The 21,644-nt window shown below is 36.1% G+C and overlaps 1 protein-coding gene across 2 annotated transcripts in view; it reads right to left on the reverse strand.

The window, feature by feature from the left end:
• The window catches only part of LOC131575188 (macrophage mannose receptor 1-like), a 56,093-nt gene that overhangs the window by 4,975 nt on the left and 29,474 nt on the right, over positions 1 to 21,644 (reverse strand). For both annotated transcript variants that reach the window (XM_058830287.1, XM_058830286.1), the window contains exons 11-28: positions 21,382 to 21,530; positions 19,760 to 19,959; positions 19,065 to 19,189; positions 17,872 to 17,959; positions 16,810 to 16,954; positions 15,210 to 15,251; positions 14,931 to 15,094; positions 13,950 to 14,017; positions 12,904 to 13,004; positions 12,250 to 12,392; positions 11,441 to 11,555; positions 8,888 to 9,057; positions 6,749 to 6,851; positions 5,646 to 5,875; positions 4,398 to 4,563; positions 3,902 to 4,054; positions 2,961 to 3,077; positions 1,340 to 1,507 (exon numbers count right to left, since the gene is read on the reverse strand). In XM_058830287.1, coding sequence (XP_058686270.1) covers positions 1,340 to 1,507; positions 2,961 to 3,077; positions 3,902 to 4,054; positions 4,398 to 4,563; positions 5,646 to 5,875; positions 6,749 to 6,851; positions 8,888 to 9,057; positions 11,441 to 11,555; positions 12,250 to 12,392; positions 12,904 to 13,004; positions 13,950 to 14,017; positions 14,931 to 15,094; positions 15,210 to 15,251; positions 16,810 to 16,954; positions 17,872 to 17,959; positions 19,065 to 19,189; positions 19,760 to 19,959; positions 21,382 to 21,530 — 2,447 coding nt within the window. The remainder of the gene's footprint in view (positions 1 to 1,339; positions 1,508 to 2,960; positions 3,078 to 3,901; positions 4,055 to 4,397; positions 4,564 to 5,645; positions 5,876 to 6,748; positions 6,852 to 8,887; positions 9,058 to 11,440; positions 11,556 to 12,249; positions 12,393 to 12,903; positions 13,005 to 13,949; positions 14,018 to 14,930; positions 15,095 to 15,209; positions 15,252 to 16,809; positions 16,955 to 17,871; positions 17,960 to 19,064; positions 19,190 to 19,759; positions 19,960 to 21,381; positions 21,531 to 21,644) is intronic.

The raw sequence follows: 21,644 nt of genomic DNA on the forward strand, positions 1-21,644 counted from the left end.
TGCCTCTAATGCTGTATTTATTGTTCTTTAACAACCTTTGTCACTATTTAACAGTTTTTTTTAAATTCTGCACATGGAGCATTGCCACAGTTCTGAAAAACTATGCCAAGAAAAGCTGCATTTCTGTGACAATGTAGGAATAGATTGTGTCCTGTTTCAGGGTGAGTGATTATATAAACCTTGCATTGACACTGGAATTAGGTTGAATCTATGGCATTCCAGATCAGTGGGCTAGACTGGCTGAAGCTAATCCCAGAAAAAAGTAACTAGCTTTCATCTGTTTCAGCTCTTTGCAGTGGCTCAGCATCAAAACAGGTGAATGCCAGTAGAAGGACAAATATTTGAATTGAATGGTCAAAAAGAAACAGTGGCAATTTATTTTAACATTTGGTACCCATATCTAAAAATTTTTGTCAATGACAATGCAAAAAAGACAGATAAATGGACTCTGAAAGGGTGGATATACTGAGATTTTGCAGTATTTCCTGTAAAAGATACAGTCATCATTACAAGCATTGGAGTAAGTAAGAATAATTTTGCATGAGAACAAATTTACAGAAAGGATAGCAGAATTTTTCTCATTTCCAGTATTGTAGAGGAAGTGGGTATATTGCAGCTACGCATTTCAGCCTTCTTAGGAAGCACAAGTAAGGTATTTTGGTACTGCAGTATATGCTGAAAGAAATTATTATGATGACTTTTAGGAATACATATGCACTAGATGTCCCTACTGTCAAATTTGCACATTCAGTTATTTCAGGACACCTTCAGTTTAGCACATTCAAACTACGCTATTTGCTTTGGTTTTCATTCATTCATCTTTTCACAACAGGACACAGAGACAAAAGATCCCAAGCTGTTAAATAATTCACACTTCAAAAATTCTCAATTCATAGAAACACTATGTTCAGAAAACACGTGCACATGAGACTGGCAGAGGGAAATAAACAATTCCTACTCCAGGGGCAGAGCAGAGGGGATACCCTGAAAAATATGTTTGCATATAGATGAGACAGATTTGTGTTTGCAAGACATGGTCCTTACATTGTGATTTCTCAACAACTGTCTATAGAAAACATGCAAACTTTTCAAGTGTATATGCTGGATACAGTTAAGATATGAACATAGTCTTTTAAAAGCAATTCTTGAGAGACTTGACTACTGTCCAGAACTACTTTCTGATATCATTCTGTCTTTTTGTTGGCATGGAAATGTGCATCCTTTGGCATTTATAAAATCTCAGAACATCCAGCTGAAATGCATTGTGTGTAATGGCCTTCTACCAATATGCAGAAAGCATAATCCATACATAAAACTAATTCATAAATTCAGCACTTACTTTTTGGCTTTTTACAAATATATCCTTTGTAGGAAGAGCAATAGAAATTATTCCAATACCCAGAGTCTGCATACATTTCAACACAGTGCTCATTTTGTTGAGGAGAAGGTTCTCCTACATTCCAGTTGACAAAATTCACTGCAGTGTTGTCTAGCCACAACCATTGTCCTAATTGAAAAAACATTGATATGTAAAATAATATAGTATTAATTTCCATACTGAAACTTTCACATGCTCCATATTTATTGCCTTTGTGAGAAATTTACTTGTCACCACTTTTGGAGGCAGACCACTAAACTGTTTACTTCTGACATACATTGCCGCTAAGTTTTTATGCAAATGATACAATATCAGTTCTTGGAAAATGGCAGACAAATCTGGTTTATGGTGTTGCAAAGGCAAGACAGTTCCAAGAAGAATCCTCCACAAGTCATAGCAATGATGCAGTGTCAATTATTAATTCCATTTATAGAAAAAAGTGATATTAAAATATAACAGAACTTCAGTAGAATGCTCTTTATTTCAGTCATTTGTGGGAAGGTTTTGTGATACTCTTTTCAAAGCCCACATTGAAGTCTTTCTAGGTCCAATTTTATTCCATTTGTTTTCCAGTGTCTGCTCATTTCCACAAACTTTACACAGACAATTTTCCTTTTTATAGATCTCCTTCCAAAATCTTGTGATCACTGTTGCTCAGCTATGCTTGGGACTTTCTACTTCTTTCTTCCGGTTCCTTTTTTCTTTCTTTCTTTTAATAGTGCTATTTATTTAGAATAAATGTACTCCTTGTGACTGTAAGTTGTACTCAAGCAGATTCTTAGACTCAGCATGAAAACTGTATTTTGATTTCTTATAAGATTCTGTATATTTTGCATTTGTTTTGGTTTTGATTTTTTTTTAATAATTCCTGACTCTCTTCATGTGAGGACTTTGAAACTGATTATAATCTGAATACATACATAAAGGTATGAAATTTAGCTATAGTTATGCTGAAGTTGCCATAATCACTAACTAGAGCTGTAATGAAGAGCTGAAGAATTCTTGTCTATGATCACTATAAGAAGTGTGCTACACTGCTCTAGAACCACTTTAAGAAATATTTTTGTGTCTATTGACCACAGGAGTAAACCTCAGTACTCTCTACGTGTCATTCATATCAATGACTACTCTCAAATTCTTTCCGTTGCCAAAAATTTGCACTATCTTAGGCTAAGATTCAAGCAATGTAATTAAAAAGTTGTTGTATCCCTAAGAAGTTTCTCATTCAAGTGCTTGCGTAGGCAGTTATAAAAATAATCTTCCAAAACTCAAGAAAACTCACCTGAACTATTTTGCAACCCTGTCACTGACTGTTATATTGGCATTTTTTTGCCTGAACAGTACAAGGCTGTGCCTTTTCTATCTATCTAATAGCTATTAGAATATCTAATTGAATACTAATTGTTTTAATGTGAAGTCAACAATCATCAAATTTAGGATTTAATTAAAGCATCCTGTTGCCTATTCCGTCTTGCTTTATCTTCCTTATTACAGAAGTATAATGTGAAATTTTCAACACTCATGTAAAATAGCTTGTGGTAATTATTCACTAAAAAAAAGACACTAAAAGTAGAGAAAGTACCATCCACATTTCTGTACATTCCTGTCCAAAATGTTGATGTTTTCCCTTCAAGTGGTTCAAGGTTGTAGGTCAGAAAGTTGGCTTCAGCTGGGTCTTCAATCGAGACCAAAGTGGCACCTGGAAGAAAAATCCCTTAGAGATGTTTCATAGTGGAAATCATTCTCATTGCCCTGTCAACAAAGTACTTCATGAGAACCCAGGAATAAACCTGAGTATCAGAGAAGAGAGGGAGAATCCTCTCACCCAGCACCAGAGGTCTACATTTGCCATGGGTTTCATTGTTAGGTTTTGTTGGCCATATGTCAATATGTCTTGCAGTGAAGATAAAGCTATAATCAGTTCTGCTGGTGAGTGAATGAGATCTCTGCATAATCCAGTGGGAGACCAGACACCAGACACCTTGCCACCAATGCTATAAACAACAGTGCTACAGACACGTGAAGTCCAGCATAACCAATCTTCATCCCATTCCCAAAGAAGGAAGCTGAGAGAATGAAACTGCACAACAGCTCTAGTTCACTCATATATTATCCAGACTAAAGAGCTGTAACTTTCAGTCCCACGGCATAAAACTGCAATAATCAAGTGGGAAATTAGATCAAGAGCACAAAATATACATATTCAATTAAAATAAGCTTTAGTGCCTGCTGTGGATGAAACTGTTTATCTCCTATCAGGGTCAAGGTACAAGTTTTCCACTTTCATGGTCTTCAGGCCACAAAGCTCCCCTCATGCCTGGTCCCACATGCATGAGACACAGTGTAGGCCATATGTAGACAGAGGTTTTCCATCACCTCCCAAATTAAGGCAATAATTAGATGCAACTGCCTTGTCCAACACTTGGGCCATCATCGAAATCACAAAAACACATAGCACGTGTTCAGCTTTCCACAGTCAGGAAAACGAGTCAGGAATATGTGCTCATAAAATACGATACTCACCTAGTCGAAGACATTCTAAAGATGCCTGGGCCCAGTTTCTTGAAGATGAAGATTCAATGTAGTAGCAATGTCCTCTGAAAGGGATCCAAGACCTGTGTCCTTCTGATTCAGGACACTTTCCTGGAAGCTGAGGGGGATCAGTGGGAGCTTGAACTGATTAAAAATAGTTAAAAAAAAAAAAAGTGACTACTCACTTATACTCACTGTCTTTTGATTTTTGAGGTTTTTGATATTACAAGTTTGTTCAACAGCAGAATAAACAGCAGATTAATGTGAGTCTAAGCTTTGCAAAATTTATCTAACATTATTGATATAAAGTGACAGCTATTCACCGTCACATTAGCTCTTTCTTACTATGTGTTGGCCCTAATTTTAAAGTAGCCCGATTCAACCTAAGTAAATTCTAACAATTTCATCTATTTAGCTCTTGAAATAAGCCCCAGCATCTCTAATGAGATATTGATTGTAATGGCAATGATCAGATACAAGTTCTTACCATCAGATTTTTTACAAACAGAGAAGTAACTTTCATTGCAGAATCCTGTCCTCCAGACTCCAGTAACGTCAAGATAGACGCAACCTATTTTTTGCTTTGGCTCCCCTTTAGCCCATTTCATGTACTTCATTTTCCAGTTATCAATCCATTCATAATGCCCATTGGTCTGAGGAAAAAACATCAACCAGAATGATTAAATTCCATCAATCTACTCTGTCTATATAGTACTTCATAGACTTGGGGCTTTTCTTAACAAATACAAGCATCTCAAACTTTGAAATTTTTGTTGTGACAAACAGCTGTTTATTGAGAAATACAGCAGGGCAACAAGCACTTTTCAGCAAAAGGAAATGCAAAGTGGCATGGAGTTAATGTTGAACTTAACAATACCTTTAATTTGGGACAAATAATATTTTCATTTAAAATAATTTGTGGGAGTGAAATTCTGATGAGTAATTTTTGCACTAGCTGTTTCTCCAGAAGTTTCAAGACACAGATTATTTTAAGTTGAAATACATTTAAAACTGTAATAATTTCCCACCAAAGCTGATTTAACTCAGCGATTCATCCTGGTGATTAATGTTAAAGGCATCTTTTGATTTTTGGGAATCAAAAATGTTGATTTATGTGTATCACAAAAATGTGATATGTGAACATGTGTTACGTTCATATATTTGGGGTTATTTTATTTGCTCAGCCAAATGGAGTGTGTGGGACAAGTGTCTGTTCGAAAGAAAAAAATATTGTATTTAAATATGCAGAAAGTATTAAAATACCGAACAACTAAGAAGGGGGAGACAAACAAAATTAAACTACGTAAACTAATTATTTTTCTAACTATCCCCAAAAATGTTAAAATATTCATAGTTATAGAACTTTCTTATATTTCTCAAAATTAGGTATCATTATTAAAATAGATGTTTTCTTCTATAAATTCTAAAATATGAGGATTTCATATCACGTATTTACCACATTTATACCTCATATATATAGATATTCCAAGATGTTAGGCTAATATGCCTTATTTGGAAGTGCACAGGGATATCATAGAAAAAGTGTGAAAAGCACGTGCAATATATACAATTTAATCAGATTAACAGAAAAAGATGGATTCCTCTGACAGCACAAAGTATTAAGGTCCAAGATATAAACAAATAAGCTAAAGTAAAGAGAGATGATAAGACTTTTCAGTTCCTGATTTGCCCATGAGAGAAGCAGCATCATGTTCAATTAGATTAATGTTCTTACCACATTACTGTTAAGACCAATCCACACAGGCACTCCATACTTTAATATCTTCAGCCACAGGAATGAGTGACTGTAGGGGTCTAAGACACTGGAAAGGTCAAATTGATTTTGTTTACAGTTTTTCCGTGCATCCTCCCATGTCATTTTGGTATGGATGAACAAGTAACTACTATTCCCATAATGGATAATGTTGGATGGGGATGAAGTTGTAGAAGGCAGAAATTCAGCATCTGTAAAATAAAGGATGAAAAAAGACCCATGTACTTCCTCAAAATGGGGGGTATGATTTCACTGTGGTTATAAATAGAACTAAACAAAAATATTCCTTCTTTATTTCATATCCCCTGATTTATAATCAGCATGGATTAAATGCTCTATTCTTTAACCCAGCAACAGTAGTAAAATTCAATTACAAAGCTGCAGGAGGGAAAAGAGATGCTTAAAGCAACCTCTGATGAAGAGTAAAGGAGTATTCTGTATAATCATCAAGGATAGTATTATTGAAATTAGGATTAGGTCATAACTTTTGTCATAAATTTTTTCATCTTATGAAATGGTTTGCAGAAACTGTTCAGTTTTTCAAGGATTTTTTCCCAAGAAATAAAATGTTCACAGCTGACCAGACCTTAAAAATTACTCAGATACTTAAACAGATGTTAAATTTAAATATTATAATCTCTTTTTTTGGAGGCGATTTTGCTCAAGTTCAGCGCAGATCAGTTACTGTCTCACTCCAGACAGCTCATGCTACATGTACAAACCAGTATTTTCCATAACATGTTTTGAAAGTCAATGTGCTCAGAAAATGAAAAAAACTATGGAACAAATGTTATATCAAGGGTCATACTAGACACAAAGATGCAGATACAAATTCCTGCTCAGGAAAACAGCAACACATCATTTGCTGGGAAGGGTCAGATGAGAGCAGTGACTAACCAGACTTCTGACACATTTGACTATTTGACCCTTTTGTTCCTGTCTGAAGAACAATTTGTGCATTTATCTTTATTAGAAGCAAAATTATGTTTAAATACACATATTTAAGCAATTCCCTGGGGAAAAAAAAATTTAAAAAGTTTTTTTTTAACTAAACAGAGAAGTACCTGCATTAATTTGGCATATATATCCTCTGCTGTTATCACAACTCTGATCAGCCCACTTCCCTGCTTCCTTAACAGGTTTGTTTTTCATGGCAACACAATCAGCCTCGATGCAAAGAGATACAACATTAGTTAAAAATAGCTAGAAAAAGAAGATAGGAAACTTTTGTCCCCCTTTACATCTTCAGACACAAGTAATGCTGTAATTTTACTCTTATATCTTTGTAACATTTAAGAGCACAAGTTTCAAGTTCCACAAGTGGTGTGGAAGTTCTATTCCCCTTAAACTTCACATATTTCTTTGTTACTTTCTATTGCACTACATTGGGGTGAGAAAGAGGACCAGAGAAGTTCTAATATTTTCAGTCCTCAGGCATACAGGATGGAGAGGAGTCACAGACAATTTAAAGAGAAATTAGATCAATCATTGTAGAAAAGACCAGATAACTTCGCCCCATAAATAAAACGGAATCCTTAAAGTACAATGCAACAATTTATTGTTTCAAGCTGTAATGGTATACACAGGTAAGTTAGAACAGCTCATGCCCAAAGGTACCCAACGCTCTGTCAGTACCACCCTTACTGTGACATTTCATCTTCTCTGACATGGACACAAGAGCTAGGAATTAGATTAGCATGTATTAAATAAACAGTGATTAGTGCAAAAGCCTGCAGGGTTACAAGAGTCTTTGTGCAATGAAACATCTATATTTATTTTATTCTGTTTACTTGTTTGCTTTTTTTCTGTCCACAGGAAGATTTTCAGATAATTACTTCATTTGTGGGTGAAAGGCATTGGGATTTAAATCTTTCAAACTGAACAGTTGTGTACTAATTTGTACTAATTATGATAACATTTTTGCTAAGATCAAATAAAAACAAATCTAAAATTTATGAAAAAGGGACTTTATAAGTTGTCACATAAAACTTCATAAAAATCCTATTACTTAAAAAAAAGAGACTTTTTTTTTTTTTGAGAAGTAGCATTTTCAAAATATTTTCCTTTTGAACTCCAAATTCTACCTAATTTTCCTCCTCCTTTAGAAGTAAGAAGCTCACAGATGCTAATTTCAAAGACATGGAAAAATATATTATACATAAGAATACAATTTCTGTATTAAAAACATAATTCAAGAGAAAAAGAGTTAGCACTCTAAAGTGCTGTAGTTCCAGAGTACAGAACTATCTACACACATATGATCAGAAAGAAAGGAACTCTGTGAAATATCAGATCAGTTTGACAGAGTAGAGAAAGAGATTTTCTAGTAGTTTTGGGATGTTTTCCCCTTGTATAAATTGAATGGCTGTCTTTTTATAGACTCATGTCCTTTCTGCAGCTGTGACTGGCAGTATTTCCTTATTTGTTTATATGTGAGACACCTGTTTCAGGGGAATGTTTGTAAATGTCCCCTTGCAAACTACATTCCAGCTGGGAAACCTGCCAAGTTCCAGCACAACTGCCACCAGAGGATTAGGAGGATGCTCTCATTGTTCTTCTTTTGGGAAAATGCCATGGGGCAGGAGAACCACTGCCCTCTTTACACAGCCCCTGAGAGAACACAGGCTGAGCACAAAAGCTGTGTAGCCTTCACAAACACAGAGAACTGAAAACTGAAACAAGTCTTTGTATGAGCACTCCACAGATCCGGTCACCAGCTGGTACAGCAACTGCACAAGGGCTCAAAACCATTCACTCTACCTGGATTTGTATTCAACATGTGTACAAGTATGAAGGGAGTAAGTCAAGCAGCAATATGTCTAAAATAATCACAAATGCATGAATCCAGTCTTAGGCAAGGTGGGAATTGGTCTCTTTTCCTTAGTATAACAAGTTATCTGAAAGGAGGAAATGGCCTGAAATTGTCCTAAGAAATTGGCATAACTAGATTGGATATTAGGAAAAAATTTCATCACCAAAAGAGTATTCAGGCATTAGAACAGGCTGTCCAGTGGTTCAGCCACCATCCCCAAAGGTATTTAAAAGATGTATAGATGCAGCACTTAAGGACATGGTTCAGTGGTGGCCTTGGCAGTGCTGTATTAACGGTTGAACTAAACAATCTCAGAAGCCTTTTCCAACACAAATGATGCTGTGATTCCATAAAATCAAATTTCAGTGAACAATCTGTGATTGCTATTTACCTGGCCGCTATATGCATATAAATCCATATGTCCTGATGGGAAGCCTTTGGCCCAGTTTGTAAAGTAAACCCCTGTTCCATCTGTCCAGAGGAACCTCATTTCATGATTTATATCATTTAATCCAATCCATGTCTCAGTGACAAAATCTTTTAAATGGAAGGTAAGGAAAGCTAGAATAAAAAAATGCAAAGAGAAAGAGGAATAATATTAATTTAGGACAGTTGAAATGTTTGGCTTCACTGACTGAGATTGGTGGTATTATATACTTTTCCTGAAATACAGAACACTCCACTGCTGGTAACACAAGCAGGTGAGATGAAAAGGAGATGAATGTTGAGTTTGATGAAGTGGAAACTAGATAGATAAATAGGATTTGGGAAAAATCCTTCATTTAAGTATCCAAGCTGGTACTGGAATGAACCCCAAAAACATGACAGAAAAAGTTTTTATAATATCCCAAGACACTTTTGAATCCTAGTTCAAGACATTAACAGCTGTGGGGATCACATACATTTTTGATAATCCCACAAGAGTGGGTGCCCCCCAGTGACATAACAGCACCACCAGGTCCTGACATTTGTGTATCTGCACAAGCAGTGCTGTTCCAGAACCAGGAGAGTGTTTCTTCCCTCCCTGGACAGCTGGGCAATAGCCTACACTGCCTTGGCAGGCAGCAGAATGAACGAGAAACAAGTTCAAATGAGACTTAACAGAACTATTAAACACAAGCAAATCAATTATCACAGCTCTGCACAGTCCAGGTGGGTGCTGATGTGTCTTAGCTACAGTGGCTAGGTCAGCTGATATTCATCCATTATGAACATTATGAATTATATTCAATCCATGATTCATCGAATGTGGTGATAAAATGGATATACCATGTCTTCTGCCAACTGCTGCAGTTATGGTTATGAATTTTTTTCCTCTGAAAATAATAGATTAATTTCTGCCTGCTGTGTAAATCATTCACCTTCCTTTGTTTCCTTTTTCCCTGGAAATGAAACTTGAGATAATTTTAGTAAGGAGGTAATATCATAGGGCATCTTTATTTGAAGGCCTTCAGAGGCAGTTATGGAAGAATGTCCACAACAGCCCACACCTCCCCTCTCCCCCAGGGGTGAGTACATTTTTATAGGTTTTAGGAAATTAGCATAATTGATAAAAAGCACCAATCAGGAGGACAAGTGGTGATGCAATTTCCCCAGCAGGTCGAGCCTGTTCTCTGGAGCCCCCCTTGTACTTGGTCAGTGAAAATGAGTTGTTCTCGGCCTTGGTTCCCAGGAAGAGCCACAAAAGCACTGAGCCTTGTACCCTCTGAGGGTTGGAGCTCTGGAATTTGTTCTGTCCTTCTGCTTAAGGAAAGGCCATGGAGAAGTACTGGGAAAACTAGCCACTCATACAATGAACTCCAGAGCTACAAATATATGTGTGAAGAATACAGAGAACATAAAAAAGAAAAAAAAGGCAAAACCTAAATGGCATCACCTTCAGCATTTTTAAATGTATACATCTTACTCCTTGAAGAGTGAAACCTGTAGGTTTCTTTGCCAAACATTAGCATTGCTCTTCTGCCAGAAGCTGAAAAGGAACTCAAGCCTTTATGCCTGCACTTCCTGCAATGATAATAGTTGTGTGCTAATAGCTCCATTGCTCATTTCTCTTTTACCTAGAATTCAAGTCCTGTGCATGAACTAACCACCTGAAATTTGTACTGCAGAAATTACGTAGGATAAGAATATAACTGTTTGATTCTACAGCTCTTCACAAGTGGAAAACGTAATTAGTACTAAGTTCTTATCAACAGTTTCAATTAAAACTATTGAATTGCTCAGACTTCAATGAATTGTTTTACAATGGTTGAGTTTTCAGTGTGCTCTCTTGAGTTCACAATGTGTGTTTTGCAGCATCTGTTTTTCATCATATTCACACGTAGGATAAAACAGTATGCCTTAAAAAACATGTCTGTCTATCAAAATCAATCTAACATCTCTCATCTTCCCCCATTTTCAGTTTGGACATGTGCCTTGTTTATTCAAGCATGAGGTAGCTTTCCCCTGCTCATCTCCCTGAGGCATGGATGCAGCTCTTAGGCTCATTACAACAAGCTCCTCTAGTGAAAAGAGTGGCACTGTGTGGTGAGCTCTGGGTATGTGCCTGAGCACTCTAGGCTGTTTCAAGTTGCCCACAGGCAAGTTCTCATCCTAAAGGTGTTCTGCTTGATTTTATAGGAGAGCCATGCAGCAAGTTAATTCCACCTCATGAAACCACATTGTTTGGAACGGAAATTGCAGGGTCCAGCTGGCATCATGGACGAGCAGGAAAAGACACTTTGGCTGCCAGGACTATATACACATATATATCTCTGAGAGCCAACACTAAAATTTGGTAGATTCAAGTGAAGACTTCATTGTAGATTTCTAAAAGTTATGTTTTGGGACAAAAATCAGATGTACAATCATTATTCAAATCTGTTTGTATTCAGACAAAAACCCCAGGCATCCTGTAAGGATTAAATGTCATCTCATCTAGTTGTTACAAAATTGTGCACAGTACCTTGCACTTGTTCATTAGGGATCGAGGCCAGGTTTCCTCCTAAATTCATGCAAGCTGTTCGTGCAGCATGCCAAGTAACACGTTCCTCTTCTGTAGATCCAAATATTTTGTAACACTAAAATATGAACAAATTCTCTTTATATTATCTTTACTCCAATATCCCTCAACTGATGATCACTGTTTTAAACAGAGCAGGATGGAGCAAAGGCAGCAAAATAATGCATTTATCTGAAAAAATACATTTGACTTTAAATGAGCTTTTTCATTGCTCCTGGTTCTATATAAAATTAGAAGTATCATTAAAATGTTTTGCTCAACAGCTAGATTTGATCTGAATTCCCTAGAATATAAGCAAATCCTGACTTTTCTATAGACAGATAACAGTGCTAAGTTGTGTGTGACTGATCTTAGTCTGCCTGATTATTAATTTTATTCTACAACGCATACCATGTTAGTAAAGACAAAAGGTAGTCAGTAAAAAGCATTACAGTTTGGTTAAAACACACCAAGAACAAGGCATCAATACTTTAGGAACTCTGACTAAATGTGTATCAAAAGATTTGGAGAGCTGACTAGAGAATTGTCTTTCATCAACTGCTACTGAATTTGCTTCATTAGAAGCACCAAAAAAGCACTTTTCCTGCAAAACAGTGGATGGGCAAACAAAGAAAAGCGTGCATGTGTCATAGCTCTCTGCATAAAAATAACAATATTTTGTATCAATAAGAAACAGTACGATTAAAAAATTCCCTTGTTTTCTCTTTAATGCTTTGCCAAAGGTCCAGCATGGACCGTATTTGTTATGGTACCTTATTATGAAAAGAAAGCCAAGCTGGACGACATCCTCTTGGAGTTGAAAGTGTTGTTGGAGGAACAGTTGAATTAATGGAACTGTTGTGTCTTTCACATATGTAGGGATTTGGATAGCCACAGTTTATATCATTCCAAAATCCTGGGTGTAAGATAAATGGGGGACTGTATGACACCACATCTCAAGTTGGTTAATGGAAATCAGTTTCACTCATTCTCACATGCAGTGCTTTTAGTTGAAAGATAAGATCAAAGCTGTCTTGCAGTTTATTACAATTCAATATCAGTGTCTAGGAAAAATACATCACTTAATACACACTGTAATTACAGAGTGTTAAAAGCTTTTTAGAACCAGGTACCAGAAATTTCATAGTGGCACATTAGGTCAATTTTAATAAAAAATATAAACCAGCAATCACAACCATAGACCTCTAGCCACAGACCTCTATCAGATCCTCCCCATGTTAGGCTAAAGGTAAGCACAAGAGTACAAAACTATTAAGTCCTGTAAGTAATACTATGGTCTACTTCAATAGTTTTTTGGAAAAGAGAAAAAAACAAAAGGAGGAACAGGTGCTTCACAGAAGTAAAAAAATATTGTTACACACACACACACAAATAATGAAATTAATGAAAGAACATACAAAACTCACCTAAATTCTTATACATAACTACACAGTTTTCATCATTATTTGCAAAGTTGGGTTCATGTGGTGCCCATGCCAAATAATTCACTGGAGTGCCATCCATCCAGCTGAAGAAAAACAATTCAACAAAATGCTTCTTTAACATAAAATAGAACTTCTTCCATGTTAAAAAAGAAATTTTTAAATATGCTTAATATAGCTGTTCATAGTAAAGTGTACAAATTACCTCTTTACTAGTTGTATTAAACTTATTCTCTGCTCAATGACATACAAGGTAACATACAAACATTGAAAAAGCTGAACATTCATGTAAGATTAGGCAATGAAGAACAAAATTGTAACCAGGCAAATTATTAAACATCTTTCTAGTGGTCTGCAAGTGACAGAGGTGCCCAGGCTCACCCTTCAGATACATGCACAAGGTAGTTAAAAGTTAAAATCCATCATAGGGTCTCTACAAAACCAGAAAGGCAGAAACACCTCATTCTCAGAGGCTCTCCTAACATCCTAATCATCCTCTGGAGGTCCCTCATTGTTACTATGGACTATAAGGAAAACTGAGAATTACTAGGCATCTCTCCAGACACTTCAAACACAGACTGAACTGAATCCAGGCCTGAATAAACATCACATGTGAAAACCAATATGGTGCTGCATACTGTCATTCAGAAAGGCTTGCAGAAAACCTGCTTGACCTCACTGTGCAACAGCTATGATGGTTCTAGTAAAAGAAAATAGGTTTCATTTGTTCCTGTATTAAACTCTGTTCTCAAGTAAAGGATGGGAAAAATGAACATTTTTACCTACCAGAAGTAGAATTTACAGCTCAGACATCAATTTATATTTTCAGTATAAATCACAGAATAAAGAAAACTAGAATTCCCAAATGAAAATTCAAAAAACATTATGTGCAGTGTAATTTTTCATCTACCTTTGAGTAAATTTAGGAAACATGAAGCATTTCTTCTGGATAATCTAGACCTAAATTAAGATGTAATTAAACCACTTGAGAAGATAATCATGTTTAAGGCTCAAGACTAGTTACGACCTACCTGGTACGTTGGTCAATACTCAGTTGTAAACCAATGAAATATGCATCCTCTTTGCCATTTTCCAGTATCTAAAATGAAGAAATTAGAATTTTACAAACGTCCTCTATTGTCATATAAAATGTTACTGATGGGTAATATACCTCTAACTGACAGAGGATATGAACTGGATATATTCTCCAGCTACATTTAAATTAAAGCAGCTGACAGCTGACAGCCCACAGTCAAACTTCACCATTGGCCAAAAGGTGTGGTCACTGTATCAACACTTCTCACAGCTTTACTTGAAGGCCACTGAAATCAGCACCTATTGCACAGTCTCTGCAGTGTACTTTATCTCAAAAATTTCTTGCAAAGACAAGCCCCTATGTTTTGGATATAAATTAATACATGTCCTTGTGTCCTCTCACTGTCACTCTTCAGCCAGCTCAGAAAATGCTCTATGTAGTTCAAATACAACTTTTAAGCATATTTCTGATTAAAAATTAGTTAGCCTCAGGCAGCATAAAAAGCAAACCATTCCAATGATATAAGAAATAGGATTTCAAATTTTTTTCTCATGGCATAATCCATGCCCCGGTTTCCTCTAGCTCCATAATTATATTTTCACAACCAAGGAGGCAAAGGAGCAAATTTGAGAGGACCAAAAAGAGACCACTAGATAGACTATAGCCCAGATAAACAGACAAGATCTAAGGTCTTGTTATCACTTGTTAAAATGTTGCATGTAAGTCAATTGCTGCTTTGATCCACTACTTAAGAAATCCTACACAATCACAGCTCACCAGTGTAACACCTTTTGCCAAAAAGAAGCCACAGATCCCTTAAAAATTAGCATTAATTTGTTCTTCATACTAATCTGGCTTAGTGTAACGGCAATTTCACTATCAAAACTTGTAGGGAGAACACCCTGGTGGAAAGGATCTGTGCCCATGCTCACTGGTTTTGGATGGTTTATACCATAGTATTAACGGTTTTTCTTACATATCTCCAGAGGAACTTCCTTTCACTTTCACTCTCAATGACAGAAAGGTCTCCAAAGTTCTTTTTGCAGAACTGACGACCCTCTTCCATAGGTGCAGTCTCTGTGCTGAAATAGTACTGTTTATCTTCATGTATGATCCATCCATCCTCAGTAGTCTTGTATTCTGTAAGATAAATGCCAAGCTAACTATACAGATCCTGAGATACAAGACATCCTCCTTGATAAAATTTTAACAATGCTTTTGAACACACACACACACAAAGAGCAGTAACACCTACCAGGTGCAGGAGATTCTGTTGGTTCAGGCTTCACACTTGCCCCTGTGAGAAAAAAAAAATTTATTATGATAGCATATTTTCTGTCTGAAAATAATGTATTTACTGTGACTGATAGGCATGTTTTAATGCTGACATCAACTTTTACAGTTAGCAGTGGATTTGACACCAAAATGTAGAAGAAACTAAATAGCCAAAATCTCTTATTTTTGTATCCTATTCAATTTTAAATGCATAGTCTTGTTCCATGAGGCTATTCCTTACATGCAAAGTATTCTAAATACCTTGAACTTTACCTGAATCAAGTAAGTTTTTATTCATTGAAAGCAGTAAACTTTATGTCCCAAAGCATTTACCCTGTTAAGACAGTTGTCCTGGATCTCCCACTCTCTCTTTTCCCCTGGTCTTAAGTACTTGAATTCTGGCTTAAACCAGAGGCATCAGGAATGCAGACTGGGTTATCATCTGATGTGGCGCCCTAACTGCTACAGAGTGAGGTTCTTCCCATCTTTCTCTGGTTGACAGTAACTTCTACCTTGATCTTAAAAATATCCCTAGATAACTTCTCACTGGAAAAGATCTCAAGAAATTAATTGGTCCTTTATGAAAAAATTAAAAAACAAACAAAAAACCATACAGCTTTAGACTAAAGAATTCCCTTGTTTGTTTTTGCTATGGCATCATGGACATGGCATCTTCGATGTCATCAATGGTATCTCAGGAAAGCAATTTATTATTCAGGAAAACTCTGTCAGTTTAGGCTTAAAAATTAGATTTGTGCAAAAATATAATCTCACAATAATGACATCTATTAAAAATATCTATGCCTAAAGAATTATTTTACCAATATAAGGCAGAACTGATATTTATTGTCAGTAATCCAATGCAGCATCTTTATTTTGCTCCTCTCCATCCCACTGTAAAAATGCAGTAAAGTACTCAAATGTGCACTTTCTAAAAAGCTCAAATTTAAATAGATGCACTGCTAGTAGAACTCATGTTCCCTAAATTATAAATATTGTCTTGATGTCTTCAGTAAATAAAAAGCATCCAAACACATATCTCATGAGAATTTAACAAGTAATCAACATGTGAATATGGAAATAAAGTATCTCAAAACCAGGCTCCATTCTGAAAAACACATTCTTAGCAGACGAAACAGCACCTGAGGCAGGTGAAGGAGGGATTTTTCACACATTAAAAAAACAAGTATGTGATCTTATTTGCAAACTAATTTCTAATAACTTGAAACTCAACTCAGAAAGACATATCCATAATAAGATTTGCTGAAGAAGGCATGAATTTTCTAACTGAAAAGTAAAATGTGAACATGAATATTCAAAGTAACATTCCAAATGTATCAAGTATCACATTACCCTTTTTGAAATCATAGAGAAAGAGCAGTGAGAAATCCCAACAAGGTACTAAAGGCTCTGCATCTTTAAATACCTCAAAAACATGGAAATCCTTATACCACTATGATGCTTCACATTTCACAGGGAACTATTCTTATAAAGAGCTTTGGAAATCTTTTATTAAAGTTAAGGTAAAAATCAACTGAATATATCTTCTTATTACATTACTGCACAGGAGTAAGCAATACCTCTTCTTATTTGGCAAATCCATCCATACATATAGTCACAGTGCCTGTCATTCCAAAGCATGCTGTAATCACCACTGATCTCTGTACAAAGTTCAGCTCCTTGATAATTATTTGGCTCTCCAAAGCCCCAGTTTTCATACCTCACCTACGACAGAAGAAGTTTTGTGAAGATTCTGTTATATGGAAATAAAATAAGGGAGAGAGGGAGGAGACAGCATCAAAGCACAGACGTAAAAATTGTTCCTATTGTCAGGTTAAAAATTTAAGTAGGAGAAAACCAGAATCCTCCTGTTCAAATGGTGAAATTTCAAACTTTTTCAGATAGCAAATGGATTGCAGCTTAATTAACAGTTATTTTTGTTCACACTGGGAAGAATATCAATATTTTCTATGGGACCTAAATTCTAAATTCTAAACCTAAAATGCATTTAATAAGAATATTGGGGCATGCTACATTTTCATATTAATTAAATATACAATATGAGTAAAATAGGATATTATTCAGATATGGTAAAAATGTTAGCATCTGCCTCAGCAAAGTATTACTGCTATTCTAATTTTCCTATATAAAATAAAATTTCAGGTGTCTGTACTGTAAATTGCCATCAATATATATTGACCAACCTTGCATCAAATACACCTTCAACTCCAAAGTCACTTTTGCTTCTACAGTTTTATACCTTAGTTTAAAGTGCAGTAACTCAAATTAGCATTAAAAAAGTGTCTCTATCTCCATGGAATGTAAACCATGGATATGCAGATAATGAACAAAGAGAAGAACAACTAAAGAAGAATTACTTTATACAAAAAAACCCTTGCATTTATCAGAACATCCTTTTAGTCTACATGTGTTTAGTTTCCTTGTTGATTCAATGTGTATCTTCTTATCAAAAATCAGTATGTTTTAGCCAAGAAAAATCAAGCCATGAAATTTATATTCATTAGCTTTCCTAGAGAAAGCAGGATACAGAGGGCTGTGATTACACAGAAACTCATATACTGCACACACCTGAGAAGCACAGGGAATGCAAAATAATAGCTGTGGAAAAGTCAATTACTCACTGGAGATCCATCACTCCAAGCAAAGCCGTCATCAGGATTCAAGTAATATAAACCCATCCAGAAAGTCTGGTGGTAATAGCCATTGTTTCTAAAAAAAAAAAAAAAAAGAAGAACCAATACTAGTAAGGGCATTAAGGGCATTACAATATGTTTTACTATCTATCGTTTAGTACAGTTAAGAGTTCTCTTAGGATAACTTAATGCTGCTAAAACCAATAACAACCAAGGTGAAGATAAATTAAAATGCAGCTGCTTCTAGCTGTTATCATTATTAATTAATTCAGATTGAAATACAGATCAAGAAAATTACCAGATACAACTCCGGTACATAAAGTGGCTTAATACTTTCGTATAATAGTTCACTGGCTACTGTTGCTCCATTTCTCAACTCTTCATTTTCTCTGTAAAGGCACTTGCAGTTTTCAGAAAGTTATTTTCTGCTGTGGAATCACATTCTAAAAATAACACCTCCAACTAACAAAGACACACTTTACTGATTTATCTGAATATATTCAGTCAATTTGTGACAATGAAGCATCTGAAACCTCTTCCTTACTGTAAATACACAGCTAGGTTTCTACTATGGTCATAGCATTTTGCAGGGCCAGGATGTTTCAGTCTTGGTTAGCCAGGGATGTACAAGGTCCTTGAGCCTGATTTGTTCTTGTTGTATTGCAAGTGTTAGATTTTCATCTTATTTAGAAATCTAATGCCTGTTTTTGCAGTTCGGGGACTTACTAACCTTATTTACCTTCCTTACGCAAGAAAAAAAAATAATCGGAAGTTTCTTTTTGAATAGTTCATAAAAGTGACCAAAAAATCCACATATCATCTAGATTTTATTGAACTGTTACCATTTTTGTACACTTACTTGAAAACAACTGGCATCTGTGGTAATTTTAGAGCATCAACAACTCCACAGTAAATAGCTTTACTTCAGGTGATAAATGTTGCATTAACTAGATACCTTGCCAATGCCATTTCAGAACACATTTGAGGTTCTTGCTGCTAGTCATACAACTCCTGCTATTTCATCAGCTCTATACTTTTTCTGTCTGTTTGACACAGACACAGATACAGAACGTAGACTGGCTTATACAGAAGTAAACACATACACCTAAGAAGAAATATTTGAGAAAGATGAGGAGGCTAATTAGAGTGAGCTGCTGACCAGCCACGCTGTGGATACTCACGCGATGGAACGCCATATCGCGTTCTGCTCCTCTTTGCCGTTTATGGAGGCCAGATCTCCTCCTATGGATCGGCAAAACTCCTGCGACTCCAGCCATGTCTTCTTGTGCTCCGCTCTTGAAAAAGGCTAAAGAGACCGTCAGACAAAATAGAGCATATAGGTCACAAGATCAAGAAATATTAGCTACCCAAAAGCAATTAATTTACAGTTGTATTCTGTGGGGATTACAGAAACTGAGTACAGGGCTTAGGAGTGTTCTCTGTGAAACTCAGCTTGGAATGAGCTTTTTAAGTCAAGTTAGCATGTTGCATTGCTGATAGGAGCAAGACAACAACCTTAAGCTTAACAGAACTGGAAATTAAGAACAGAAGGTCAAACCTGAAGATTCGTCTTTAACAGAATAAAAAAACCCATGAGCATTTCAGTAGAAAGGAAGAAGACTTCTACATATAATGTGGAAAAAAGATTATGAAACAGTAGGACACACAAATACCAATTTTTATTGGGATCACACAATATTCTGAGTTGTAAGAGACCCACAAGGATCATCAAGCCCAACTCTTAAGTGAATGGCCATAAAAGGATCAAACCTGCAACCTTGCCATTATAAGCACCATGCTCTGACAACATGAGCTAATCACATATATGTGAAGCAAACAGAAATTACCTTAACGCAGAAATAATGAACATACTTACTTTGAAACAGAAGCTAATATGATTGCTTGATTCCCAACCTTCTGGACACTGGGGAATAGGAGTTGTTGTGGGAACAGGTGGAAGTGTCACTCCTTCTGCCCACACTTTGCATATGAAATTTGCCTTTTCTTCACATTTTACTACATCCCATAATCCACCTGCTATTCCAGTCCTCATGGCAACACAACCTGTCTTTCTTCCTAATTGTAAACAGGAATGCATAAAAATGCCATTTAGGGTGTTATAAGAAGTTAGAAAATTTCATATTCTATCCTGGCAGAAATAAAGTAGTTGTACATAGTCAAAAATGTTTCTAATGTTAGAGTAGGTGCCCAGGAGGACCATAGAAGTCATCAGAAGGCTGTAACACCTTTCCCATGAAGAGAGGCTGAGGGAGTGACATTGTTCAACCTGGAGAAGAGAAGACTCCAGGGAAACACTACCATGACTATTCAATATCTATTGAGTGCTCATAAGATGAAGAATGACTTTTTACTGGAGCTTACAGTGACAGAGCAAGGAACAACCATTTTAAAATGAAAGAAGGAGGATTCAGAATGGGCATAAGGAATTAATTTCTTTATTATGAATGTAGTGAGTAACTGGAACATATTGCCTGGAGAAGTTGTAGATGACTCGTCCATGAAAGTTCTCCAGGTCAGTTTGGGCAAGGATTTGATCAACTTGATCTAGTGGAATGTTTCCATGGCAGGGGGTGGGTACTAGGGGATCTTTAAACGTTCTTTCAACACAAACTTCTCTGTGATTCTATGGTTCTAATTAATGAATTTTTAAAAAAGACAAAAAAATCTTAGTTCATCTACTCTGAGATACTAAATTATGCCACATACTAAATCACCTACAGTGACTAACTCTAGCTAGATCATAGCCTTAGATCCAACAAATTCTCCCCTAAATCTGAAGATGTGGTTAGAGTTACTTTCTCAATTTTTTTAATTTGACTTACAATTTTCAAAATTAACTAGGTAGTTAAGCCTACTATTGGCTTCATGGTCTACATGGCCTTACCACCTCACCTGACACATTCAAATCAGCAATTAGGTACTGAAATTAAACAGAATCAGAGGAGCTCCTAAAAGGCATATGCAACATTCCAGAACTTTGAACAACAACAATCACTCCCTTTCTGATGTGATCATGTCAGAGATTAAATGACCTCCCATTGCTGTATTTTGGCCCTCTTGTCCTACCTTACAATCCCATCTTCTCTAGGACTCAGAGATGCTTCATGCATCTGTGATCCCACACATTCAGAACGTGCGGTGAACAAGTGCGCTATGAGACATGGCTGGACAGGCAGGACTAGCAAGGACGGTCACTTGAGATTGCTCCTCCAGAGCAGTACAGACACAGACTTCTCCAGAACAGTTGCAAATCAGAAACTTGATCTCAATGTAAAGTTTCTTCCCAAAGTCATACTAAAAATTCATTTCAGCACTAGGCAGCAACTTAGCAACCGTGCTGGATTCTTGGGGAAAGCAGCTGGATGTATTTGAAAGCCATTGGCCATTATGTCACCAAGAGAATGCTAAGGAAAAACTTCAAGAAGTGAGCGACTCATTTCCCTAGCTGGACTCATTAAACAACACAGTCATACCTACCAGGCATTTCAGAATTCCAGTGTGTAAATAAGACAGATTCACCATTAGCCCACTTGAACATTCCCTTTTCTTCTACATTTGAAAGTCCAATCCAAAAGTATCTTTCTGTTCTCAGCCCAACCAGGCTGGTCAGATAGGCTTGTTCATATCTGTTTAAAATAAATCAGTCAATTCATTAATACTGTTAAAATTGTTTATATTTATGTTAAATTTATATTTATATTTATGTTAAAATTATTTATATTATTTATACTGTTAAAATA

This window comes from Poecile atricapillus, chromosome 2 (genome assembly GCF_030490865.1).
Source record: "Poecile atricapillus isolate bPoeAtr1 chromosome 2, bPoeAtr1.hap1, whole genome shotgun sequence".
NCBI lineage: Eukaryota > Metazoa > Chordata > Aves > Passeriformes > Paridae > Poecile > Poecile atricapillus.